At 42.2% G+C, this 11,299-nt stretch overlaps 1 protein-coding gene across 1 annotated transcript; it reads right to left on the bottom strand.

Moving 5' to 3' along the window:
- Window positions 1–1,568: 1,568 nt before the first annotated feature.
- Window positions 1,569–10,026, bottom strand: LOC125176005 (high affinity immunoglobulin epsilon receptor subunit beta-like). Its single transcript, XM_047876709.1, has 7 exons — window positions 9,477–10,026; window positions 8,049–8,172; window positions 7,379–7,513; window positions 5,293–5,349; window positions 4,359–4,514; window positions 3,915–4,013; window positions 1,569–3,053 (listed from the first exon to the last, which is right to left on the bottom strand). Exons 1-7 carry the CDS (start codon window positions 9,536–9,538, stop codon window positions 2,958–2,960), a joined length of 729 nt encoding a protein of 242 aa, XP_047732665.1. The 5' UTR covers window positions 9,539–10,026; the 3' UTR covers window positions 1,569–2,957.
- Between the last annotated feature and the right edge of the window lie 1,273 nt (window positions 10,027–11,299).

Here is an 11,299-nt window from a genome sequence, read left to right as displayed (position 1 = left end):
TGGAGGCAGACTTCTCTCTTGTCTACCACACCCAGGACAAGACGTCTCTTGTAGACTTCTCTCTCACCCTGCCAGCAGATGCTGTCTGAGCTGGTGAGTTATTCTCTCTTTATCTGACCTCTCTCTACTTTGAACTACCTGCTGTCTACTGTTCCACAATGCACTTTTCTGACTAATTCTTGTATCTTCTACCCTAGAATTTTGTCCTTCCCGTCACCCCTGTGATTATAGGCATGTGAAAGTTAACTTGGCTTCCCTTTTATCTCAAAATAATTCCCCCAGAGTATTAATCTGCTTCATTAATGATCTCTCCAATAATGACACCAAATTTCATTTTGACCAAAACTCTGTATTAGATGCCATCAGGCTCTCTCTACTGCATTTCTTTTTTGTCTCCTAAAAATAAAAGCCTAAGACTGAGCCTAATTTAGGTCTATAGGTGCTCCTCCCTCATCAATGCATACTTTTTTTTGTGTGAGAGGGAGAGAGAGAGAGAAACCATAAGTGGGGGAGGGGCAGAGGGCAAGGGAGAGAGAATTCTAAGCAGGCTCCACCAGTGAGGAGCCCAACTCGTGGCTCAATCTCACAACCATGAGATCATGACTTGAGCCAAAATCAAAAGTCAAACACTTAACTGACTAAGCCACCCAGGCACCCCTCATCAATTCATATTTCTGACTTCCTACATCAGATTCATCAATTCATATTTCTGACAATCCATGTTTCACACACACTTACCAGGTATTCTCCTTTGGCCTTAGACCCAGTGACGGAATGTGTTTATCAACCAATCACTTATCAAATCTTGTCTTTTAATTCAACTTGTTAACAACGTCTACCAATTTCTCTTTCGCTCCATGTTTTAGGTATGACCATTTCTCTCCACCCCCACTGACTCCATGTAATCTCAAGTCCTCATTCATTTATTCTTCTTTCATTTCAAATTCCTCATTAAACGATCTTTCCAGTTATGGTTTTCCTGTATTTTTACCCATCCATATCACCAGATACTGAGTAACCTAGTAAAACTCCCCACTGCTCACTCATCATTCTGCAAACATTATTGAACAAAATTGTGTCAGTGAATGTGAAATATGAATGATTCAGAAAATATACAGGTTTTTGTGAGACTTTGTGTCTTTGAAAAAAATGTATGATCATTAAGGGGATGTAAAGTATTTGCATATGGAGGGGCACCTGGGTGGTGGCTCAGTCGGTTAAGCATCTGACTCTTGATTTCTGCTCAGGTTCATGAGTTTGAGCCCCATGTTGGGCTCTGTGCTGACAATGCAGAGCCTGCCTGGGATTCTCTCTCTCCCTCTCTCTATACTCCTTCCACTCCCTCTCTCCCCAAAATAAATAACCATTAAAAATATTTGCATGTGGGGGGCGCCTGGGTGGCGCAGTCGGTTGAGCGTCCGACTTCAGCCAGGTCACGATCTCGCGGTCCGTGAGTTCGAGCCCCGCGTCGGGCTCTGGGCTGATGGCTCAGAGCCTGGAGCCTGTTTCCGATTCTGTGTCTCCCTCTCTCTCTGCTCCTCCCCCGTTCATGCTCTGTCTCTCTCTGTCCCCAAAATAAATAAACGTTGGAAAAAAAAATTAAAAAAAAATATTTGCATGTGGAAGTTATATATAGTGTAAGGTGTGTGTGTGTATTTGGTTTGAAAAAAAATTATCATTTAGAGAAAAGAACAATTTTGACTGGAAAACCTTAAAGAATGAGGAGGGACTTAAAGTAGGGATTGAAGAAAGAAGAAATTCAAGCAAGCACAGAAGAGATGACAGAACATTTCAAGTTGGGGTGCTGATGTGAGATGGTCAAACAGTGTATTTAAGAGAGAAAATTGAAGTGGAATTAGAGAGTGGGGCCATTTGAGTTAGTTTTAAGTGTGTGTGTGTGTGTGTGTGTGTGTTCCCACAATAGACCTTTAATCCTGGCAGGTAAGTTATTCCTAATGTCTTAATTTTACATATGAGAAAAACCAGGTTAAGTAAAAAAAAAAAAAAATTAAATAACTTCCCACAACCCACTCAACTAATAAGCAATAGGCCTGGGATTCCAATGCGCTTTCTAAGATCTGTGATCCTTCTAACATTCCATGTTGGACTCTCCACATAAGATCAAACATAAGCAGAAAGCATCCATTGCTAAGCTGATGTGATAAGCATCCACCAAAATGATTAATAGAATAGAATTCTTTTCAAATTTCCATCTGACAATACTCCTATTGCTAATTATCTGCCAATTGGCCTCCTTCTCACCTCCAAATTCACCTTAAAGGAATTTCTTTCTTCTTCGCAACTCAACCTGGCACCTGACCCAGTGGTATATCTTCTCAGAATGTTCCCCCATCCACTCCATAAATACACTTTGAGCTCCCATGATATAGGAAACTGGGAAACATGAAGTGAAAGAGACAAGTGTGGAAAACTTAGAACACTTATTTGGTCCTCAGTATACATTTGCTGAATGGGCTTTGTCCTTTAGGTGTTTACAGTCCAGTAGGGGGACATATATCATGCACATCTGTAGCCCTTACAAACTCTGAAAAGGGCTAAGAACCAAACATGACCGAACTGTCAAAGTTTAACTCATGTCTCAATCAGACTTCCTCTTGTTTCAGAGTAAATGCTAACTGATTATTTGTTGACTTCCCACAAAAGTAGGTAGAGACAGCAATAGAAAACAAAAAAAATAGGAGTCAATCATATCTAAAAATGGGTGAGGCAGAAAACAAGAAAAATGGGAGTCAATCATATCTAAAAATGGGTGAGGCAGGGGGAATCTAGGTGAGCAGAAACAACAGATAGAGTATTACCATCTTGAGAACAAATCTTAATGTAAAACTGGCAGACCATAGAGAGAATTGAAATTTTGTCGGTAGCCCCTTAAACAAAGATCTTGGTTTTTTTCTAGACCTTTTGCTGTGAGTCAGAATGTTCTGAACACATAATTCTTATGAATCAGCTGGAGATGTCTCCCCTTTGTCTTCCAACTCACTGTAAATTGGCGAATATATGTTTAATTCTTCATAAAGACGATCTTCTGGAATCTGATGAGGGAAAAATGATTTAATATTAATCACCAAGAATTTTCCACCACTAGACGACTTGTCCGAGAGATCTATCTCATCTCTTTTGACTTTCTGAGTGTCACTCTCTTTCTCATTACACTGTAATTATTACTTCCATCTCCAATAAACCAAGCCAGACTGGCTGGCCAAGTGGGCCCAGGAGAAATTACATCAGCCAATAACAAGCTGGTGAGACTACTGTGTCTGAACTTTGGTATATCTGCTGTCTTATTTATCTTTGGAGGCAAGTGATCAAAACAACAAAAAAAAAGGCCACCAGACTTGAATGCTTTGGCAAATGGACAGATGAAGGGAGTGTGTATCATCTGGAAGATTTGAGTCAGTGCTTGTGCAAGTATTGGTGAGTCCTTTTCATACATCAAAGGTATAATGGATGGGTAAGGCAAGCAGAAATGTAGTTGGTAATCATGAATTAGGAAGGAAAGAAAATTGAGCCTTCAGAGCAAGAAGGTGAAAGCCAAGAAAAAAGAGAGAGTAGGAACACATATGAGGGACCTATTCTGGAAGCGAAAATAAGCCCAGATACCTGGGAGGTTCCATCACATGCTACTTTCACATTTGTCTCTCATGCTCAACCCACAGCCTTTTCTAAAATTATGAAAACTCTACTTTCCTCATGCTCAGTCCTGAGGATATACCCGGAGATTGGGGCTTTTACAAGTGGAAAAATGTGATTTAAAATACAAGTTGGGAACCAAAATACTGAAACAAGAAGAAATAATTTTCTAGAAGAAATGTTTCCAGAGATCCAGGCCGTACTTTTAAGATGAAGCTCAAATTCTTCGGTTTGTCATTCAGGATTATCAGGCCTCTACCTACCTTCTTTTCCTGGAATACTTCTCCAAGACCATAGATCATGAGTGACACAGCACTACAAAACCCCAGGACGGTGAGAAACAGGATCATTGCCACGATCTCCTGTTGAACAATAACCAACAAGACAAGTGGAGTCACAAGGTAGGTGCCCTGAAAATGTGCTCCATTATAGCAGCCCCTGATTTCATCACCCCCTCAACGTGATCAGTCCCAATGAAGTGACATATGCATGGGGACACCACACGATGGTCGTCCAGGCAGGTGACTCCAACCTCACAGAATTCAGCTGGGAAGGGGTCGGCAGCCAGCATCTCCATACATGCACCCCCAGAACACTATGTTATGTGATAGAGGTTACAGCAGAGGATGGGGTTCACGGAAAAGGGAAAGAGAGCTCTTACTTGGATTGGGAGTCAGAATCTTAGCACTTCCACAAGAAATACATACGGTGGAAAACCAAGCCACAAAGCAGAAGTCAATTCCACGAGCTTCCGGGCAGTTGTAGATATGAGGCCAGCAACTCTTCAAGTTGATGGTCAGGATGAAGATTCCTATTCCTGCAACAATGCTGCTGACGGTGTTTGCTCCCAGGCTTCCCCACACCTGATGGTGAAGGACAATACTCAGACCTGGGCCTCCATCTGCCAGCGCATTCAGTAGACCGCCCTGCATTCTTACGGCTGGTTGCATCCAGTAAATTCTGCTTTGGTTCCAAATGTAAATTGAAAAAGGAAATCTTGACAGTGTACTCATTGTTTACTAAGCATCTATAACCTTCTTGCTAGGACTGTAGTCAGGAAGGCCCTTGTGGACACACATCATCTCTCCTCAAGCAGTCTCCTTAATCAGAAACAAATCAGGGGCGCCTGGGTGGCTCAGTCAGTTAAGCCCCCGACTTCGGCTCAGGTCACGATCTTGCAGTTCCTGAGTTCGAGCCCCGCATCGGGCTCTGTGCTGCCGGCTCAGAGTCAGGAGCCTGCTTCCGATTCTGTGTCTCCCTCCCTCTCGGCCCCTCCCCTGTTCACTCTCTGTCTCTTAATAATAAATAAACGTTAAAAAAAAAAGGAAATAAAAAAAAAGAAACAAATCATCCATTTGATCATATGACTGTACTCACAAGGACAAGGCCCAGTGTGGGGATATTTCTTAAAACAAGTGTCAAGGTACTGATGCTTTACTGTCTTTTTAAGAAGACGATTGATATTGTAATGGTTATATTTTTAATGATTATATCCAACACAAAGTAGATTGGATAAAAAAAAAAAACCCACGTCCACATTCACTCATTATAGGGGAGATGATGGCACATCTCCCTCAAGACTCCTAAAATTCCATTTTTCTTATTTTCTCACAGATGGATAAAGACAGAATTGCAACTCACCAGATATATGGCATATTTCTTTTCAGACAGAATTGGAAAAAATCCGGAAATAGCAAACTGTTCAAAAGGAAGGAAGGGAGAAATAAAGTGAGTCTCTGTCTGTCTTTACTTCCCCTTTCTCCCCTATCCTCCAAATGTAAGGTTAAGTTGTGGGTACTCTATAAAGCTATGTATTAATATTTCCCATAAGCTCATCATTTTTGTCCTATAGGGTGCTTCTCAAAATTAAGTGTGCATATGAATCATGTGACAGTCTTGTTAAAATACAGATTATTATTTTTTAATGTTTATTTATTTCTGAGAGAGAGAAAGAGCAGGGAAGGGGCAAAGAGAGGGGGACAGAGGATCTGAAGTGGGTTCTGTGCTAACAGTGGGACTCTAACCCATGGACCACGAGATTATGACCTGAGGCGAAGTTGGACACTTAACTGACTGAGCCACCCAGGCATTCCCAGATTACTTTTTTTAATTGAAGTATATGTGACACACACACAATGATACATTAGTTTCATGCATACAACATAGTGATTCGACAAGTCAATCCATTACACTCTGGTCACCACAGGGATAGCTACCATCTGTCCCCATACAACGCTATTACAATACCACTGACTATACTCCCTGTGCTGTGCCTTTTATTCCACAACTGATTCCTTCCATAACTGGAAGTCTTTATTGCCCACTCCCTTTCACTCATTTTGACCATCCTCCAACACCCCTCCCCTCTGGCAACCTCCAGTTTGTTGTCCGTATTTATGGGTCTGTTGCAAAATGCAGACTTTTATCCAGTAGGTCCTGGAGGGGGCGTGAGATTCTTCATTTCTACCAGGCTCCCGAGTGATGCTGATCCTGACAATCCATGAGTTACTGTTGGAGTAGCAAGGTCCAGCAGACCTGGTACATGACTGTTGTAAAATGGCTCTCATTTTGTTGTAATTATTTGTTTGTATGAGCATCTTGGGTGTTAGAGTGTCAGCCCCTTTGGGCAAGAAGCGTGTGTTTGTGGCATGCATATCTTGGGTCTCACATAGGTCATGTAGACATAAAGTAATTATGAAGATGTACATGGGTAAAGATTTCTTGAAAATATAAGTCAATAGCACAAATTCAAAACAATTTCAAAGGTTCAGAGTGTATGATGGGTAGAGAGACACCTAATAAGCGAAGTGTATGGAATGAAGGACAGTAGAGAGATGTGTCAAATAAAATATGGCAAAGGTTCAAAAAGAGTCATAAACGGGTGCCTGGGTGGCTCAGTCGGTTGAGCATCTGACTCTTGATGTTGGCTCAGGTCATGCATGATCCCAGGGTCATGAGCATGGAGCCTGCTTCAGATTCTCTCTCTTACTCTCTCTGTCCCTCTCCCCCACTTGTGCTATCTCTAAATAAATAAATAAATAAATAAATAAATATTTTTTTAAAAGGAGATACAATGAGAAAGCACCTAAAAGAGTTTCCGGGACATAGTATGAGTTTATCAGATGCCCTTGGCCTTGTTTGACCTTGTCCTCCTCACCTCCTCAGTCTCTTCCTCCTGCCGTCACGAAGATAACTTGACTGACAAATAGTGTGAGGGATATTTTTCTAGAATTGGATTCTGAACGTTTATTTATTTATTTATTTTGATATTGATCTCTATTTTTGAGAGAGAGAGGAGACAAGAGGGAAAGGTGCAGAGAGAGATTGGGAGACACAATCTGAATCAGGCTCCAGGTTCAGAGGTGTCTACGCAGAGCCCGATGTGGGGCTCAAACCCAGGAACCATGAGATCACGAGCTGAGCTGAAATCGTACGCTTAACCAACTGAGCCACCCAGGTGCCCCTAGATTCTGAAAGTTTCGATTCATTTTTTATTAGCTAAATGTCCCTTGGGCAATTCATTTCACTTTTATTAATCTCAGGTTTCTCATCTGATAAAAGAGTACTAATGTGCTTACCCCAAGTGCTTTGTAAACTGCAATACATATATATATATATATATATATATACTCTAAATACTAGAATAAATAGTTGGTTAGATCTGATGTGGGCAAGAGAAAAGCTACATGCAGTGTTATTTCAGAGGCAATTGTAGATGTTTACTCACAAACATTGCACCCCAGAATGGGTAGCCTGCTTTAAATGATGAAAAAAAATCTTCCTTAAATTCGGAAGCATTGATCGCAGAGCAGACGATTATTCCAAAACAAAGACATATCAAAGCAATCAGAATTTGTGTTACCTGTAGAAAAAGATGCATATGTTTTGTAAAATAAGAAGGTATTTTTTCAAGACTGCATCAAAGTCCTTATGATGAAGACCAAATATGAGAAATTGCTTGGGTGTCTTAAGCCATCCTGAGACAGAATTCAAATGCAATATTTTCTAGAATCATCAGGCCCCTCTAAGAATGGATACAGGCATGATCTGATGCAGGGATGGCCAATGCATTTCTCATGTGCCTTTATTTACATAGTCATGGTAGACATCAATAATTGTTCTTTCCATCGAGGTGCAGACAACAATTATTAATTTGATATTCGTGATATTAACCCACCAGCAACTGACCAGTGTTGGCAGATCCTCTTTGCCATTCTTCTCCTAGTCTTCATGAGGAAATGCTTCTCTCTGCTCAACCGGGCCCCATGTTGCCTCCTCATCTACCAGATTTTTCATGCCTCATGAATCCAAGTGGGGAAACTGTTCATACACCCAAATACTCTGGCTCAGAGTAGAGCCAGTTCTACTCTGGTTGATGTGGGAAGATGCTCACTCACCCCCAGGAATTCCAGCTCCCTCCTCAAAAACCTCAGCCAGGTACGGCTTGGTGGAGCTGAGGCAGCCTCCTCCCGTAAGGCGTTATCATGGAGAGATACTTCCGAAAGTTCGATCTGGGGCACGCTGTATAGTTTAAGCAGAAATTCAGCCATGAGAAAATTCTCTCTCTGTGAAGTTCTCAACTGACAGGAATGGGGGGGGGGGGGGGGCGGGGATTGACTATTTTTTCAAAAACAATCTTTCAGTGAAAGTCTTTATTATAATGTATAAGAAACTGAGTCAAAGTTAGTGGCCAAGATCACTGTCTAGCTAGTGATTAGATGAACAAAATGGAACAAAAAATGAGCCAAGTCTTCTTATTCTTGGTGTGGGGTCACTACCAAGTTCTTTCTCAGTGATCTACGCTGATAAATAAACATAAAAGCAAACAGACGCGTTTACCTATGTGTCTCTCAGTCTTTTTAACCCAGAAATGGACCTGAATATATTTTGCCAACGACACACTCACCTTCATGTGCACAAAGGAATGGCTTTTAAGGGTTGGTTAAATCTCTATTCTTGTTTTCAGCCTCAGAGGAGGCTAACAAGAGCTACTGTCCTTTCTAAAACTTTGGAATATACTTAACATTTTGCAATAATATTCAGTCCAATATTGATTCCCAAAGCTCTGTCATCAGTCTCTCCTAAAATCTTTAAAAGGAAAGTCTTAATAACATGCCCATCTTCAGTATTCATTTTTTTTTTAATTTTTTTTTTCAACGTTTATTTATTTTTGGGACAGAGAGAGACAGAGCATGAACAGGGGAGGGGCAGAGAGAGAGGGAGACACAGAATCGGAAACAGGCTCCAGGCTCTGAGCCATCAGCCTAGAGCCTGACGCGGGGCTCGAACTCCCGGACCGCGAGATCGTGACCTGGCTGAAGTCGGACGCTTAACCGACTGCGCCACCCAGGCGCCCCCCATCTTCAGTATTCAAAGGAAAACTGAATTATGCACATTCCCCGCCACCCCCTGTTTTCTCTCTAAACAGTGGGACAGGATTCCGTGGAAGGAGACTCACAAAGATTAAACCAGGGATGAGCCCAGGGTTGTTTTGAAAACTTTCTCTCCCTGAACACACCTCAGATGCAGAGGCAAGAAATCTCAATCTTCGTTAGTACGAAACTCCCCTACCTCAACCCCACAATAGAAGGTCCTTCTGTGAGAAAGTTCACATTATTCCCAGTTCCCAAGCTGAGCGAAAACCTTCCTCCCCATCACCCAGAGAGAACGAACTACTGGCAAAGTATAGCAGATAGCTTCTTTATACTCGATGTATTCATTAAACCAGATGGGTCTGTGCCTAAATCCATGAATTGGCGTCTCCCCAGCACTGTCACTATCACTGGCCCACTGGGAACAGAAAGAAAACAGTAGCCTGTACCTACCTGGAGGGGCTTTGTGACATTGGGAAAGCAAGACCTGCCCTGCTACTACTTTCTGTGTCCATTTTTTCATGAGCTGAGCGAGCCACCCGTGAAGAATGCTGTTACGATGAGCCTTGGTGGGCTTCCTCTCGCCGTGTGCTCCAGATGGTCAGTGAGGATGGGTTGTCTCATGACCTTGATGACTATCTTCATACTCAAGGCATGTGTCCCACAGATAAGCTTCCCAGCTGATAAAGAGCAGTAGGTTTGTTTGTGGTTTTGTTATATCGAAGAACAAAACTGAGGGACTGAAGAGGGATAAGTATGGAATGAGGAAATTTGAGACTCCTGGAGAATAGACCCGCCTGCAACCCGGACCATTTACAGAACCAGAAAGAACAAAAAACAAAAACAGTTGAGTGCAGACTGAAGAGGTGAGAGAGAACCGCAGGACAGAAAGAGATGTTCTTCTCTTCTGGAGCTTTCTCTACTTGGCCGTTTCTGTGCCAGAAGTTTTCCAAAGGTACTGTTGAGAAGCCTGTGTTCCCTGTTTACTTTTTTAATTTTTTAAATGTTTATTTTTGAGAGAGAGAGAGAGAGACAGAGAGGGGAGGGGCAGAGAGAGGAGACATAGAATCCGAAGCAGGCCCCAGGCTCTGAGCTGTCAGCACAGAGCCCGACACGGGGCTTGAACCCACAAGCTGTGAGATCACGACCTGAGCCAAAGTCAGGCGCTTAACCCACTGAGCCACCCAGGCACCCCGTCTTCCCTGTTTAAAGTGTACTTGCCTTCATGCACAATCAAAGGCTGAAACACTGCGCAAGTGTGTCTTAGCCTCTGGATCTCTGAATTGGTCTCTGACTTCAATATTTATTGTCTTTCTCTTTCTTCCTGACTTTTGGACACTATTTGTATGAGTCTCTGCAGCAGACAGGCTCCAAGACTGGACAGGAAGAATGCCGTGGGCCTTTCCTGATAGAGTGTGGCAGCTAAGTGTTCACACGAAAGACTCCACGAGCTGCTAAATGTTAGACTGACTCTGCTGCTTTGATTTCTGTGATGGTGAGGATGCGGCCATGGAGAAATGAGGGGCGTGAACTTGGTAATAAATCTTATAGGCTGATCGGAGCAGCATCGGACCGAGCAAGGTATCTAAATTAGGGTCCCAGCTTAATGAAGGTGCTCATTTTAATGACATAACCAGCTAGAAAAATGAATGCACAGGTTAAGATTCACAGATCTGGGATTGTTTTATTTGAGTTTAACTACAGACATAACCCAGAGTGGCTCTTTCTTAAACTATGAGATACTACAAATTGCACCTCTAGTCAGTCACCTGCAATGTGTCTCTGAGATGTGATAAAAGTCCCCCTCATTCTCCAGGAAACTGAGATATGTGTGTGAACAGAGGACATTACATGATATATAAGCATACCTTTCATGACAGAAATTTACTAACCCATGTGCCATCTTCCCACTGTGCCTCTGGCAACTTGTGGACCTAACCAATGTCTTATTGGAATTAAGAAATAACACTCCTTACATGTACCCCAATGTTTATAGCAGCACTCTCAACAATAGCCAAATTATGGAAAGAGCCTAAATGTCCATCAACGGAAGAATGGATAAAGAAGATGTGGTTTATATATACAATGGAATACTACTTGGCAATGAGAAGGAATGAAATCCTGCCATTTGCAGCAACATGGATGGAACTGGAAGGTATTATGCTGAGTGAAAGAAGTCAATCGGAGAAGGACAGATATCATGTTTTCACTCATATGTGGATCTTGAGAAACTCCACAGAAGACCATGGGGGAAGGGAAGGGGAAAAAAATAGTTA

The sequence above is a fragment of the Prionailurus viverrinus genome, chromosome D1, assembly GCF_022837055.1.
Source record: "Prionailurus viverrinus isolate Anna chromosome D1, UM_Priviv_1.0, whole genome shotgun sequence".
In the NCBI taxonomy this organism is placed as follows: Eukaryota; Metazoa; Chordata; class Mammalia; order Carnivora; family Felidae; genus Prionailurus; species Prionailurus viverrinus.
This window is presented reverse-complemented; position numbering and strand designations above follow the sequence as displayed.

Bases quoted from the DNA above. Each gene is read 5' to 3' on its own strand.
- LOC125176005 (XM_047876709.1), bottom strand. From the start codon at position 9,538: ATGGACACAGAAAGTAGTAGCAGGGCAGGTCTTGCTTTCCCAATGTCA. The intron at 8,173-9,476 runs GTAGGTACAGGC...TAAACTATACAG, and splicing joins ATGTCACAAAGCCCCTCCAG to CGTGCCCCAGATCGAACTTT. The intron at 7,514-8,048 runs GTGAGTGAGCAT...CTTTTTCTACAG, and splicing joins GGGAGCTGGAATTCCTGGGG to GTAACACAAATTCTGATTGC.